The following is a 16,874-nucleotide window of genomic DNA, read 5'->3' as shown; positions in this document are numbered from 1 at the left end:
AACTGGTGGAGATGTGTGATACTGCAAGTAAATACAGGGCTTGTATCGTCAATACCGATATTGATACTTTTGTTGAATTTTGATATATCATCAAACTTCTGATTTTAGGTGTTTTTGTGTTTTTTTTTCCCTTTGAATTAACAGGATCCAATATTCTGAAAGATCCCTCTTTTTTTAAACGATTCTCAGCTTATCGGTGAAAAATAACATGAAGGGAAACCGGTGCAGGATGTTGAATTCCCCGTCAAAGTGCTACAGAGTCATCCTCCAGATCTTTCCTGGAAGCTGGAGGAGCACAAACTTCTCCAGCTTCAGGCGGATCCACGGAGGGAACGCCTCACCTCTGCTGCTGGCACTCCCTCTGGAGGGCGACAGTGCAGAACGATCATCCCGTTGATGGGCACCTCCTTCCCCTGGGGGTCCTGCTCAAAGTTTTTTCTCAGATCTGTGTGGGGAGATAAGAGGCAGATGTCAGGTGTCACTGTTAGCCTGGACTTCAGCTCCAGACGGTGCAGCACCAGTCCAGTCCCATGGTGCTTTGCAGGACAAACCCCATGTTCAAGGTGACCTGGTGAGGGATCTTAGTCAACCTCTAATGACATTTAAATTGGATACTTTACTCAGTCCTGACAGATTATGAACAGAGTCCTGTGTGTTTAGAAATCACAAAACCAAAACTCAGCTCATAGATAAGTAAGTGTCAAGTAAGTGCAAATACAATGACAGACAAAACCTGCCAGATAAGGATTTTCACACATCTTCTTTGTTCACAGCATTTGATTTTTTTTCTCTGCTTCCAGTAAGTAAAAACGATAATTCAATATGGAGGAGGGCTATCAGGTAACCTCTGACATCTTCGAGTGGGAGTATTGGTTTTCGACACCACAGGCTGAGAATGACTGATTGAGTCGAACTTGATCAGGCGGCCTTGGGGGTTTAATGCTGATCAACCTAATTCAGTTTATGTTGAGAAAAAAATCAGCTCAACTGGCTTTTACTATCTGGTCCAAACTGAAGGAGAAACTGCTTGATCAGAACGCTCCTCTTCCTATCAGAAGACAAACACTGCCAGAGAGTTTTGACGAAAACCAGTCAGGAAGTGATTCTATTTTTTCTTTTTTATCTAAGAAGTATGTTGTTATGACCAATCTGAAAACATGCCAGGCACACACTGCCTGAGCAACACATAGCAGCAGTGGGTCAAAGTGACTGAAAATATCCTTTCAAAATCTTTCACCCAATTGAGCTGTTGGTGTTCTCACAACATGGCCGCCATCACACCGCTGGATTCAACACAAAATGCCTTTCAGGCACATTATCATTCAGTGATGCGTTATACACCAAGGATCATATAAATCATAAATGTTTTTTATGGCCTGACAAAAATCTGTCCTGTTTTTACAGCATGAAAACTTTTCCCTTTGTGGTGAAGAACTCAGTAATTTCAACATTTCTGTAACTGATCAATGAGGAGAAGGAGGAGAGGAAAGCAGCCCGCAGCTGTGTTTCCACCGACCATATAATAGTGCAATTTGATATTTCAAAAATAAATTTGCTAAACGGAAACACGTCAATTTAAATACCAAAAGCTGTTTTTTGATTAAATATTTTGGTGCCATAGGGTGAGATGGTTTTTTGGTCGTATCAAAATTGGTTTATTTCTCAGAACTGCAGTGGAAACGCTTTTTTTCCTCACCCTTTGAGTCACGTGTTCAACAACCGGCTGTTGCCAGCGGCGCAAACCACGAAGAAGAAAACGACAGGAAGTAGAGGGAGGAACGTGTCGCAGCATCTTTTTTAAATGACTTATCAAATTTATCTTTTATGAAAACAGCAATTGCAAAATTGTGTTTGCTTGATAGTACCATAATACGGACAAAGTTTTGCGCACATTCATAATGGAATTGCATCTACTTTTATTCTGAAAGTCTCAGCTATTGTTTCAGGGATGAGACGAGATGGAACATGGTTCTGGGTTCAGATTATAGCAATATTTCAGGAAAAAACAAAGAATTTCAGTTTGATTTGTTTTGAAAAATCTTACTTTTTCTCCAAAAATGAAGAACATGACATCATCTAAACACAGAAGGGAGCCTTCTATGTTCCACAGCTGTGATCTGCATCATGCAGGAAACCTGCGTTCATAAAGGAATCTGATTCTTTTGTCATGGAATCAAGCAAGGCTCAAGTTATCTTGAGTTTCAAAACGCAAAGTGTGTGATACAGAACTTTTATATTGATTGAATGATACAGTCCCAGTTTGATCAATGCCAATATTTTAGATTTTGGAGAGTAATCAAATTCAGTATCTTCTCTCTCTACCCATCTTCTGTTTGAAACACTGTGACTGAAGTAATAGTGCCACAAAATATGTCCTTACAAAACACTAAAAAAACCTGAAAACTAGATGCATATGACCAGAGCTCATATTACCAGCTGACCTTTATCACCAGGTAACGGACAGGAACAGGATTGTTTGTGCTTTTTGAGACTTCACTTTGGTAACAAATACGTTTTTTTTTTGTTTTTTTTTCCAATATCGCAAAATCTCAAGAAAGGCTGTTACTCTGCCAGAGTTATTATTTGTGAATTACATTTTACTCCTACATTAACAGAAGAATAAATGGGAGCTTAAAAGGAGCTTGATCACATTAAAGGGAACATTTCAAGGCTACATCTTACCAAACGTAACATAAGATGGAGTCAAGCATTCCTCTGTTCACACATTCATCTCAGCATGGTGATAAGAGACAAAAAAGTCATCCTGTCGTCTTACTTTATCACCGTCACAGATAATGCATATTCTCCATGTTTTCTGAAAGTGTCTCATATTACAGCTTTCTGTGTTGTTTTCACTCAATGTTCTGCAACTGAGACCGAACAACAATACTACCAAATATTTGGACAAATGAGTTTTATATTTAGCAGGAATTTGTAGCTTAAATGCAGATGCAGACTTAAAGGACTTAAAGGACTTAAAGGACTTTCGCCGGCAGTTTTGAAGTTTCTCCAAATGCGCTGTAATTATTTGAGAGTCTGAGGCCATTATTTACATCTAAAAACAGTTGGAGTGATTCCTCCACGTGAAAAGAGGTTAGTCTCTGCCTCTAGTGGAATACAGTAATCTTTGTGTCTTTCTCCTGAGTGATGGTAAGGTAGTGTGTGAAATGGTCTGTCTACTGTCAAAAAGCGATTTAATCATTGGGGTAATAAAGAGAAATGGAAGATTACAGGCTACAAGCTACCTAAGAGCTATGCACTTGATTCCACCAGGCGGAGAAATGCAGCAAGATGGACGTCATACAAACAGCAAATTTAACTTCGATCCAACTCTTCATTTCTTAAACACACACACACAGATAAACAAGTTCTCCTATTATTATTTTTGTTTGTTTGTTTGTTGTTGTGAAAAGCGATGGTAATGAATGACCTCCACACTCACAGGCGATGCGGACAGTTGCCTTCCGGCTCTTGGAGGTACCAAGGTGGCTCCAGGCCACACAGAGGCACCAGTAGTCCTCGGGGCCGTGGAAGTCCTCCACCTGCTGGCGGGAGACGTTGATCATCACCTCGCGCACCTTCAGCCCTGGGAGAAAAGAGAAGACAAAGGCAATCAGTTTTACAGATATGTATTGGTTAGAAGACACTTTACGTTAGACTCAATGGTCTATTAGTAGAACTGGGCTGATCATGTCATTAGGTTCTCATTGTACTTCTGAGAGTCTGAAATCATAAATTATATCACCGACTGGATGTCAAGTTTGGATACAAGAGGAGCTGGAAGAAAAATGTGACGGCAACTTCATCGCTTGGTTGTAATCACATGTAGGGGCCAACTGTGAGCGGCTGCTCGACACTGACATTTTTAGCCAGCCTATGCAAGCAACAATGTCCCTCTAGTCCCATTGTGGGCTCATTTCAGACAAAGTAACTTGGCACAGCAGTCCGCTGTGGGCTCTCCTACGAGTGTGAATAGTGGAGCTCAAGGGCCCCAGCTGGGGCTCAGTGGGACCATCTTAAAGTGAAACAGCAACACAGAAGCAATTCATCCTGCTGGGAGCAAAAAATAGAACACATTTGCACTGTAATTATATCACTTTTTCTCAATTGAGGCATGAATGGCAAGGAAGAAATTTTTAATGTTAAATGGTTTGTTGGATTATACCCCTGCCAACATCATCCACCATTACCCACAACTCAGCGGTTCTTTACAACGTCTCCTGAAAAGATCATGAGGAAACTTTTTAAAATCTTCACAAAAAGTAGCTACGAGAGATAAAGGAAGGAATTGGTGTTATGGAATCTGAAGAGCTTATCAACCTTTAAACATCAAGAAAACCAGAGGTGGGACCCAATCTGGAAGAATAACAGCAAGGTATTGTCAGGCATGAAGAAGACAAAGAAAGAAGGTACAAAGAGAAGTGCTCAGTCCAAGTAAGTGGAGATGACCTCAACCTGGGAGAGTGGAGGTTGAGGGTTAGCAGAGGGGCTGTCTCAGGTTAAGGGTCACACATTGGTCCTGGGAATGTCCCTTGCTGGACACTATAAGTACACGCTTAAACCCAACTTTCATTGTGTCACCTGAGAGGAGAGAAAGCTGGCAGGACCTTTTGAAAAAACAATAATTTATCACTGAATACATTTTTTCCTGTGATGCAATAACACTCAAAGTTTTTAATGATACACCAAGATTTTTAATTCACATGGAGTATTAGAAACAGCAATGCTTTAACTGTGACAACAGCATTACTGACATTAGAGCGTCGATATCGCCTGAGTCCTTTGCTTTGGCTTACATATGTTCACATGGTAAATGCCACTTTAGAATGGGCTGAATTTAAATTAGGGTCTCTTAACAAACCCTTAATCAATAGTTTGATACATTTCGAGCCTTGAGTCAACGATCAATGGATTGTAGAGGATTATTTATGCATAAGTTCTAAGGAAAGGCTGACACACTTCCTAAATCAGTGCATCCCCCACCTCCTCGCTGCTTTGCTCCAAGAGAAGACTAAAGAAATTGGCAGAAACGCAGACCCCCAGAGGACTGTTCTGTATGTTCTAAGCACTAACAAGAGGAACGCTAAATCAGCTGTACCAGAATTAGCATTAATAAGCTAGCCTACACTAAAAGGCAAATGTAGGGGTACAGAGCGTGGCACCAGAACAATCCACCACAATGTGTAACAAAAAATAAATGAATAAAAAATCCTCACAACACTATTATTGTACCTGAATGCATCAACAAAAACAGAGGCAGACTCGGTTTGATAATCCTCTATAGCACAAGCTGCAAGCACCCCTGTTTGAAATGTTCGTCACCCTGTCATACAGCTCCAGATGGGCAAACACTCACCATATTTAATCTGAGTCACTGGCTTAGAGCCTGTCGCATGTGATTTCTTTGAGCCGACTGCAGCCTGCAGGCCCTATGCCCACAGCTGAATTAAACACAAGTGTTATGCAATGTGCTGGGGACTGAAAGACTAACAGCCACCCTTGTTGGTCCTCCTGTCCACATGCATGCTCTCTTAATCGAAAATGATACTTTAATCTGCCTCCCTGCCTCCTTTAAAGGGATATGCATTTTTGTGAAGTTATTGTAACAGTTTTATGTACATACATATATACAGATATATCACATTAAGTTTGCAGAACAAGTAAAGAAATCCTCAACAGAGCATCCATTTCAAATGCTTTTAGCTGTTTAAAGCCATTTAACCATAATATGTTCATGAGACAAAATACTCTGTAAGCAGTCATCAAATACTTACCTTTTTGAGAGGCTTACTGTTTTTCGTACCTGCGGCAGGTTTAGATTTAAAGTTATTTCCATTGCACCAATAATGTTTTTCTAAAGAAAAATTAATAAATCATCTTCCAAAACATAGTAATATAGCATTCAACGGCTATGTGAGTTTCAGCTCCTCAGAGAAAGAACCACCATGTCGTTTCTATCTTGAAGCTCCGGTGAGTAAACCATCACTTTTATAAGCATGATGGTACACACTTATAGCATCACGTATAAGCGTGTACCATCTACGAACTATGTAATTCTTTTAAATCCATGGAATCCATGGATCCATGTAATGGAAAACCAGCAGCTTTTCCATTACAAATCTGCACAAATCTTTATCAATATTACGCTAATGTCGAAAAGACACAATTTCGCAAATGCAGTGTTTCCGTTAAATAAACACAATTAACATCACACGCGAAGAAGTTAATTCACGCAATAATCTATTAAAACAATCTGTTGTGCCATGATCTTTCAACTACTTCCTGTTGTAGGCAGAGTATTGCAAAGATCAGGTGCTTCTAAAAGAGACAGAGGCCGATTTCAATGAGTCAAACTGCAAAGTCAAATTTCTTCTAAGTTATCTGAACTTTCTACAGTTCCACCAGTCACACGTCCATACACTGAACAGCTAGACAACTTGGGCTTTAGGATCTTGCTCAAGGACACTGACAGGTTTTGTGTAACATTGGAGTTGAACCAATCACCTGTCCGATGGCTGAATGACAGCTGGTCAGCTGCCTCAGATAGCACTCTATCCCCCAATTATGAACAGTTCCTCATTCAGTTGCAATAACACCCTAAAACTAGGTTGCTTTTTAACATTTCAGGGTTTTCTTTACATTTCTTCATTCCCTCTGTAATATGACAGTGTTCTGCTACAGGTCCTGAAAGCTTCACAGAACCTTGCTTCAAAGAATCAAAACTCTCCCCTGAAGTCAAACAGATCCCAACTGTTGTGATCAGTGAAAGGCAAGACAATTGTACTGTGCCAATGTCAATCCATGCGTAGCGGGGGATTGAGATGAAACTAGAAGGACAGTCTGCACTGCACCGCTTATAACAGACAACAGGAAAAGAGATGCCTCCTGATATGCTGTCATACCGACCACGGCTGACTGGTTGTACAATACTGAGACAAATTAGGTGATATGTCTGAATACGGCAAAAGCCACATATTTGGCAACCGGGGTTCATAGAAATCAGGACTGACAGGGCTGGAGGGAACTTTTCAGAGGAGTAATACACAAAGTAGCAGCTCTATGGTTGGTGCTTCCCAGTCGTGGGCCCCATGTGGAGAGCGAGACGCTAGCATAATTCATAATTTCTCAAGCAGAGGCACAGAGCCGGCAAGTGACAGCCTACTTGTGGGAAGAGAGACAGGGGAGAAAATATTGACTAATGACTTTCCATGGTGCCCCCAAAATGGATTTGAGCCTGCTTTATGTTAAAGACAAGAGAGAACGAAGCAGGAAGACCGAGCAGACAGAGGGCGGCAAGTGATAAGCCGGCATCTGTTTTCCGAGACGTCGGGTTTGCTGGAATGCAAAGAGACATCGACATGTGGTTTTGCTGGAGAGACGGAGAAGGAGACCCTTCCCCCTGACAGCCCCGCTTGTTTACAGGTAGAAATGTTGACGGAGCTCATTAGAGAGGAAACTACTCGATCTGTTCTCCTCCGATTCTATTCCAGCTCTTCACAGGTTCCCGAGGCTCTAACAGAGCCATCCAAAAAAGGCTGACTGATGCAGAAAAAGACAGCCATAAGCTAGACTTAGAATTAAGTTTGGGCTGGTCTGATTTCCGGTGAAGAGAAGTGTGTTGCAGCCGAAGTTCTTCCCGAGGTCAGCTTGTTATCCCAGATGATGAGAGCTCCATTAAAAAGCTGCACAGGGATTATTTCTGCTGAAAAGATTGAGTAGAGCCAAGTCATCGTTCTTCATGTCCACACACTTCCTCTGGTTCCCTTGGTTTTACAGTCTAGTGAAGGTAAATGGGAACGGGAAGGTGAACCATAGATCAATATTAGTCTTTGCAGAAAATGACAGTTTCTGTTTGGTTCATACAGTCCCTTTCCAAAAAATGTGAATATCATGGAAAAGTTGTTTAATTTCCATAACTCCATTCAAAATGTTAAACGTTCATAGGTGTAGATTCAGAGCTCACAGTTTAAGCGATTTCAAGTATTTGTTTGTTTATTGTTACATAATTTGGGATTCCAGCTCAAAAAACCCATGAAAACAGGAATTCAAAACATTTGAACATTCTGAAGAAATTATGGGATTTAAACAACTTTTCCATGATATTCAAAAAAAATGTTTCTTATAATATTGTTCTTATGATAAAGCATGTTGATTTTTGTGTGTTTTTACATACTTTTTTTTTATCTTTGTGTGAACCTACATATCTCGATGCTGCTGTTACACCTGAATTTTCCGCTGTGGGACAATAAAAACACCTCTCTTCTTAAAATAGGCTCTTCCAAGGCTTTCCTGGACCAGGTGTCAAGTATTTGCAGATTTTATGTAATTACAAATGGCTGTAATCTCAAACCTCCATGAATACCAGGGGTCCAATCGAAGCGGAGGGACTCGTTTTTGTTCCCATCCTGCGTGTCGCCTGTGACAGAACGAAGCCTTCACAGACGAAGAAAAAAAAAAAGGAAGCAGCGTGATTTCCTGACATTCACAACATTTTTTAGATTATTTCTCAGGAACCCCGTGGAGGCATCAATCTGTCTGTTTGCTGGAGTCACTGAGAGGAAAAAATGTATTTCCATTAGCCCTGCACCGTTAACCAGACAACCAAAGGATGGAAAACACATGCTCAAAATCAGTAAAACTGTGTTTATAGAGTATATACATCACACACACAAGGAAGGGTTGAAGAAAAAGAAGTACATGAAATATTTCTCTAACAAAAAAAAAACAAGAAACTGACTGTCAAAATAAACTCTAACTTCCTTCGACTAGACGACAATCACAGCAGACATCGACAGAGTCATGCATCAAACTCTTGAACTGAAGCAGTTTGCTGTGNTGGAAGTCCTCCACCTGCTGGCGGGAGACGTTGATCATCACCTCGCGCACCTTCAGCCCTGGGAGAAAAGAGAAGACAAAGGCAATCAGTTTTACAGATATGTATTGGTTAGAAGACACCTTACGTTAGACTCAATGGTCTATTAGTAGAACTGGGCTGATCATGTCATTAGGTTCTCATTGTACTTCTGAGAGTCTGAAATCATAAATTATATCACCGACTGGATGTCAAGTTTGGATACAAGAGGAGCTGGAAGAAAAATGTGACGGCAACTTCATCGCTTGGTTGTAATCACATGTAGGGGCCAACTGTGAGCGGCTGCTCGACACTGACATTTTTAGCCAGCCTATGCAAGCAACAATGTCCCTCTAGTCCCATTGTGGGCTCATTTCAGACAAAGTAACTTGGCACAGCAGTCCGCTGTGGGCTCTCCTACGAGTGTGAATAGTGGAGCTCAAGGGCCCCAGCTGGGGCTCAGTGGGACCGTCTTAAAGTGAAACAGCAACACAGAAGCAATTCATATTGCTGGGAGCAAAAAATAGAACACATTTGCACTGTAATTATATCACTTTTTCTCAATTGAGGCATGAATGGCAAGGAAGAAATTTTTAATGTTAAATGGTTTGTTGGATTATACCTCTGCCAACATCATCGACCATTACCCACAACTCAACGGTTCTTTACAACGTCTCCTGAAAAGATCATGAGGAAACTTTTTAAAATCTTCACAAAAAGTAGCTACGAGAGATAAAGGAAGGAATTGGTGTTATGGAATCTGAAGAGCTTATCAACCTTTAAACATCAAGAAAACCAAAGGTGGGACCCAATCTGGAAGAATAACAGCAAGGTATTGTCAGGCATGAAGAAGACAAAGAAAGAAAGTACAAAGAGAAGTGCTCAGTCCAAGTAAGTGGAGATGACCTCAACCTGGGAGAGTGGAGGTTGAGGGTTAGCAGAGGGGCTGTCTCAGGTTAAGGGTCACACATTGGTCCTGGGAATGTCCCTTGCTGGACACTATAAGTACACGCTTAAACCCAACTTTCATTGTGTCACCTGAGAGGAGAGAAAGCTGGCAGGACCTTTTGAAAAAACAATAATTTATCACTGAATACATTTTTTCCTGTGATGCAATAACACTCAAAGTTTTTAATGATACACCAAAAGATTTTTAATTCACATGGAGTATTAGAAACAGCAATGCTTTAACTGTGACAACAGCATTACTGACATTAGAGCGTCGATATCGCCTGAGTCCTTTGCTTTGGCTTACATATGTTCACATGGTAAAGGCCACTTTAGAATGGGCTGAATTTAAATTAGGGTCTCTTAACAAACCCTTAATCAATAGTTTGATACATTTCGAGCCTTGAGTCAACGATCAATGGATTGTAGAGGATTATTTATGCATAAGTTCTAAGGAAAGGCTGACACACTTCCTAAATCAGTGCATCCCCCACCTCCTCGCTGCTTTGCTCCAAGAGAAGACTAAAGAAATTGGCAGAAACGCAGACCCCCAGAGGACTGTTCTGTATGTTCTAAGCACTAACAAGAGGAACGCTAAATCAGCTGTAACAGAATTAGCATTAATAAGCTAGCCTACACTAAAAGGCAAATGTAGGGGTACAGAGCGTGGCACCAGAACAATCCACCACAATGTGTAACAAAAAATAAATGAATAAAAAATCCTCACAACACTATTATTGTACCTGAATGCATCAACAAAAACAGAGGCAGACTCGGTTTGATAATCCTCTATAGCACAAGCTGCAAGCACCCCTGTTTGAAATGTTCGTCACCCTGTCATACAGCTCCAGATGGGCAAACACTCACCATATTTAATCTGAGTCACTGGCTTAGAGCCTGTCGCATGTGATTTCTTTGAGCCGACTGCAGCCTGCAGGCCCTATGCCCACAGCTGAATTAAACACAAGTGTTATGCAATGTGCTGGGGACTGAAAGACTAACAGCCACCCTTGTTGGTCCTCCTGTCCACATGCATGCTCTCTTAATCGAAAATGATACTTTAATCTGCCTCCCTGCCTCCTTTAAAGGGATATGCATTTTTGTGAAATTATTGTAACAGTTTTACGTACATACAGTGGACAGATGTATCACATTAAGTTTGCAGAACAAGTAAAGAAATCCTCAACAGAGCATCCATTTCAAATGCTTTTAGCTGTTTAAAGCCATTTAACCATAATATGTTCATGAGACAAAATACTCTGTAAGCAGTCATCAAATACTTACCTTTTTGAGAGGCTTACTGTTTTTCGTACCTGCGGCAGGTTTAGATTTAAAGTTATTTCCATTGCACCAATAATGTTTTTCTAAAGAAAAATTAATAAATCATCTTCCAAAACATAGTAATATAGCATTCAACGGCTATGTGAGTTTCAGCTCCTCAGAGAAAGAACCACCATGTCGTTTCTATCTTGAAGCTCCGGTGAGTAAACCATCACTTTTATAAGCATGATGGTACACACTTATAGCATCACGTATAAGCGTGTACCATCTACGAACTATGTAATTCTTTTAAATCCATGGAATCCATGGATCCATGTAATGGAAAACCAGCAGCTTTTCCATTACAAATCTGCACAAATCTTTATCAATATTACGCTAATGTCGAAAAGACACAATTTCGCAAATGCAGTGTTTCCGTTAAATAAACACAATTAACATCACACGCGAAGAAGTTAATTCACGCAATAATCTATTAAAACAATCTGTTGTGCCATGATCTTTCAACTACTTCCTGTTGTAGGCAGAGTATTGCAAAGATCAGGTGCTTCTAAAAGAGACAGAGGCCGATTTCAATGAGTCAAACTGCAAAGTCAAATTTCTTCTAAGTTATCTGAACTTTCTACAGTTCCACCAGTCACACGTCCATACACTGAACAGCTAGACAACTTGGGCTTTAGGATCTTGCTCAAGGACACTGACAGGTTTTGTGTAACATTGGAGTTGAACCAATCACCTGTCCGATGGCTGAATGACAGCTGGTCAGCTGCCTCAGATAGCACTCTATCCCCCAATTATGAACAGTTCCTCATTCAGTTGCAATAACACCCTAAAACTAGGTTGCTTTTTAACATTTCAGGGTTTTCTTTACATTTCTTCATTCCCTCTGTAATATGACAGTGTTCTGCTACAGGTCCTGAAAGCTTCACAGAACCTTGCTTCAAAGAATCAAAACTCTCCCCTGAAGTCAAACAGATCCCAACTGTTGTGATCAGTGAAAGGCAAGACAATTGTACTGTGCCAATGTCAATCCATGCGTAGCGGGGGATTGAGATGAAACTAGAAGGACAGTCTGCACTGCACCGCTTATAACAGACAACAGGAAAAGAGATGCCTCCTGATATGCTGTCATACCGACCACGGCTGACTGGTTGTACAATACTGAGACAAATTAGGTGATATGTCTGAATACGGCAAAAGCCACATATTTGGCAACCGGGGTTCATAGAAATCAGGACTGACAGGGCTGGAGGGAACTTTTCAGAGGAGTAATACACAAAGTAGCAGCTCTATGGTTGGTGCTTCCCAGTCGTGGGCCCCATGTGGAGAGCGAGACGCTAGCATAATTCATAATTTCTCAAGCAGAGGCACAGAGCCGGCAAGTGACAGCCTACTTGTGGGAAGAGAGACAGGGGAGAAAATATTGACTAATGACTTTCCATGATGCCCCCAAAATGGATTTGAGCCTGCTTTATGTTAAAGACAAGAGAGAACGAAGCAGGAAGACCGAGCAGACAGAGGGCGGCAAGTGATAAGCCGGCATCTGTTTTCCGAGACGTCGGGTTTGCTGGAATGCAAAGAGACATCGACATGTGGTTTTGCTGGAGAGACGGAGAAGGAGACCCTTCCCCCTGACAGCCCCGCTTGTTTACAGGTAGAAATGTTGACGGAGCTCATTAGAGAGGAAACTACTCGATCTGTTCTCCTCCGATTCTATTCCAGCTCTTCACAGGTTCCCGAGGCTCTAACAGAGCCATCCAAAAAAGGCTGACTGATGCAGAAAAAGACAGCCATAAGCTAGACTTAGAATTAAGTTTGGGCTGGTCTGATTTCCGGTGAAGAGAAGTGTGTTGCAGCCGAAGTTCTTCCCGAGGTCAGCTTGTTATCCCAGATGATGAGAGCTCCATTAAAAAGCTGCACAGGGATTATTTCTGCTGAAAAGTTTGAGTAGAGCCAAGTCATCGTTCTTCATGTCCACACACTTCCTCTGGTTCCCTTGGTTTTACAGTCTAGTGAAGGTAAATGGGAACGGGAAGGTGAACCATAGATCAATATTAGTCTTTGCAGAAAATGACAGTTTCTGTTTGGTTCATACAGTCCCTTTCCAAAAAATGTGAATATCATGGAAAAGTTGTTTAATTTCCATAACTCCATTCAAAATGTTAAACGTTCATAGGTGTAGATTCAGAGCTCACAGTTTAAGCGATTTCAAGTATTTGTTTGTTTATTGTTACATAATTTGGGATTCCAGCTCAAAAAACCCATGAAAACAGGAATTCAAAACATTTGAACATTCTGAAGAAATTATGGGATTTAAACAACTTTTCCATGATATTCAAAAAAAATGTTTCTTATAATATTGTTCTTATGATAAAGCATGTTGATTTTTGTGTGTTTTTACATACTTTTTTTTTATCTTTGTGTGAACCTACATATCTCGATGCTGCTGTTACACCTGAATTTTCCGCTGTGGGACAATAAAAACACCTCTCTTCTTAAAATAGGCTCTTCCAAGGCTTTCCTGGACCAGGTGTCAAGTATTTGCAGATTTTATGTAATTACAAATGGCTGTAATCTCAAACCTCCATGAATACCAGGGGTCCAATCGAAGCGGAGGGACTCGTTTTTGTTCCCATCCTGCGTGTCGCCTGTGACAGAACGAAGCCTTCACAGACGAAGAAAAAAAAAAAGGAAGCAGCGTGATTTCCTGACATTCACAACATTTTTTAGATTATTTCTCAGGAACCCCGTGGAGGCATCAATCTGTCTGTTTGCTGGAGTCACTGAGAGGAAAAAATGTATTTCCATTAGCCCTGCACCGTTAACCAGACAACCAAAGGATGGAAAACACATGCTCAAAATCAGTAAAACTGTGTTTATAGAGTATATACATCACACACACAAGGAAGGGTTGAAGAAAAAGAAGTACATGAAATATTTCTCTAACAAAAAAAAAACAAGAAACTGACTGTCAAAATAAACTCTAACTTCCTTCGACTAGACGACAATCACAGCAGACATCGACAGAGTCATGCATCAAACTCTTGAACTGAAGCAGTTTGCTGTGCGTGGAAAGCAACAGGCCAGTCATACTGAGCTTTCTTCCTATCTACAGGAAATATAATCGTTTGCTGTTGTTTTGAGGTTTGAGGCAAAAAAAAAAGAAAAAAGGAAAGCTTAATTTATTTATTTTATTGAATAAACTTTGTTCTTGCATGGGCTTGATTTTAAATGCATGTGTGAGACTCTTTCCTGAGCAGAGGATCTCTGCTCAGGATCTCTGCTCAGGAAATGAGATGTTTTGTTTTATTTGACAACTGGCATCTAAGGATCAAGTAGGAGGACCTGAGTTCTCCTGGTAGTCAACCTCTCTGGTTGACTCAAACCTGGTTGACTTTAGTGAAAGTTGTTAATACTTCCATGTTCACCCTGCATGTGCTGACTCCATCAGTATGTTTTGACTAGTTTATATTGTAAGTGTAATTACTGACACCTAGTGGCTATCATTTGTTTAGTTAATTTGGGCAGTTAAGCAGAACTCGTCCAGTGGTACACGTGGTGCTTTAGATCGCTCAGACACGTTTGTCCCTTGGACATCATTTGTCTGTAAGTTTATTTCATTTTTTGTTATAACAATATTGTGTTATATTTTATAAGAGGTTTGGCGCTGTGCTGTGAACTGGTTAGGAGTCATTTGTTTGCTTTGGTCTGGTTGTTTTCTGTACCTTGTCTGTGGTTGATGCATGCTTTTGTGTTTGTTACAGTTTTACAAAGAAAAAGAAAAGAAAAGGAGAAATAAAACAAAGCAGAGTTGCAAAATAAAACAAGGACTGGATTATTTTCGACTCAACGACCTTTTAAGTGTAAGCTAGCTGTCTAGCTTTGTACCAGTTACACATCGTGAGGGCAGCATACTGCATGTCCTCTCTCCCTCCCAGGTGGAGGTTGCTGTTGGTTTTCTAACCGAACTCTGGATCCAGACTGTTAAAAACCTCCGTTATAGTTCCACTCTGTGTATTAATGAGCACTAAGCCAAACTTGGTGTTGAACAATGAAAATTGGCATGTATGTGTTTTTAGTGTCGGCCTCAAGTATTCACTGATTTCAGCTGTTTGCAGGCAGCTGTGATCCCAAACCTCAGTGAACACCAGCAGTGCACTGCATCCACAAAATCAAACATTTTTATCTAAATTATTGGGTTTAATTTAACATTGCATTTTTTTTTCCTCTCGCTCCAATTTCTAGAAACTGTACATATCTACAGTAAACTGTTTTGGTGTTGCCATGATTGTAGCTAAATATTATAATTTAAAAAGGCTTACAAAAAAAAGAAGAAAAACAATCCATAACTTGAATACAGAATTCACACACACACACACACAAAAAAAAGAAAATCTCCATATTTATTGATTGCACAGAGTTTCTGTTCTTGACGACTCATCCTGTCTCATTTCGGGATTCCTGACAGCTGATTTAAATATCTTCAGAGACTTGAGATGTTCTACTACCAGAAATAGCTTCCTCCATCTGCAGAGTCGACCCCGCTCTCTGCTCCCATGCTTTCATCCACCCGGCAGAGGGAGGAGAGGTGAGAGCAAGCATGGCTGACTCTGACACAAACCGGGGTTTTCTTTGTCAGGCCTCTGGGGTTAGTCAGATGCTTTGTTTAGGAGGAATAATTCCCAAACAGTCTGAAACGTCAAACATAAACCAACATCACTGAGGCTTTCAGAGTTATTTAGTGAATGAATTAAAAACCAAGGTGAATTGCAACAAGAAAATAAAGGCTACATTTTGAAAATATAACAGTGGTACAGTTAATAGAGATTAGGAACTGCTCAGTTATCCAGGTTCAACTCTTCAAATGTTTTCTCTCTTAATTTTCCTTCTACAACACAGAAGCTCAGATTCTTTGATGTGAAGTAGTTAGAAGAACAGTGAATTTGCCCTCAACTCAAATGCTTAGTTTTACCACCATAATGTCAGTACTTTGTGTGGCCACCATTATTTTCCAGGACTTCCTTAACTCTCTTGGACATGGAGTTCACCAGAGCTTCATGTGTTGCCATGGGATCCTCTCCCTCTTCTCCATGACAACGTCACAAAGCTGGTGGGGTTTGGAGACCGTGCCGTGAGCTCCTTCACTTTTTTGCTTGAGGATGTCCCAGAGAGGCTCAGTGGGGTTTAGGTCAGGGGTCCAGCACCTTTACCCCCAGTTTCTTTAGCAAGGCAGCGGTTGTCATGGAGATGTTTGGGATAACTACCATGTTGGAAAACTGACCCAGTTTCTGAGGGAAGGGGATCATGCTCTGACTTGGAATGTTGCAGTACACATGTGAATTGACGGTTCCTTCGATGACTCTCTTCCCAACAGCTGGCAGCGCCCACACAGCCACAACATGACATCCAAGTTCTTCAAAGTTCTAAAAATGTCCTCAAATGGTTTGTTTTCAATGACGGCGGACGTGTCTGAGAGATCAAGAGGTACTCTTGAATTTAAAATCGCCGTTAGAGATGTTGACAGAAAGGAATACAATAGAATTTGATTTAAAACAACACGGCTGGTCAAAGTGCTTTACACCAACTAAGCAAACTGGAGGGCAGACACGTTCTGCTGTCTGAATTACAGCCAAAAAAAACAAACAAAACAGACCTCTGTTGTATTTGACAGATGAAAGCAATAACATCAATGAGTAATTTAGTTTTATTTATTAAAATTAAACCTGCTGAAAGAATCCACTCTCCCAACACCCACATAAACCATCCAGTTTACAAAAAAACCCTCTGACGACTACCC

At 40.8% G+C, this 16,874-nt stretch overlaps 1 protein-coding gene across 1 annotated transcript in view; it reads right to left on the bottom strand.

The window, feature by feature from the left end:
- Positions 1 to 341: 341 nt before the first annotated feature.
- LOC103129356 (netrin receptor UNC5D-like) overlaps positions 342 to 16,874 on the bottom strand; it is a gene marked incomplete at its 3' end in the record, with an annotated part of 130,932 nt that continues 114,399 nt past the window's right edge. Inside the window, exons 3-5 of the mRNA XM_016665010.1 lie at positions 8,811 to 8,894; positions 3,443 to 3,586; positions 342 to 445 (exon numbers count right to left, since the gene is read on the bottom strand). Of these exons, the coding sequence (XP_016520496.1) occupies positions 342 to 445; positions 3,443 to 3,586; positions 8,811 to 8,894 (332 nt within the window). The remainder of the gene's footprint in view (positions 446 to 3,442; positions 3,587 to 8,810; positions 8,895 to 16,874) is intronic.

The sequence above is a fragment of the Poecilia formosa genome, unplaced genomic scaffold (assembly GCF_000485575.1).
Source record: "Poecilia formosa unplaced genomic scaffold, Poecilia_formosa-5.1.2 Scaffold538, whole genome shotgun sequence".
Classification (NCBI taxonomy): Eukaryota; Metazoa; Chordata; class Actinopteri; order Cyprinodontiformes; family Poeciliidae; genus Poecilia; species Poecilia formosa.
Note: the sequence above shows the minus strand (reverse complement) of the source record. Positions and strands in the feature narration are given on the sequence as shown.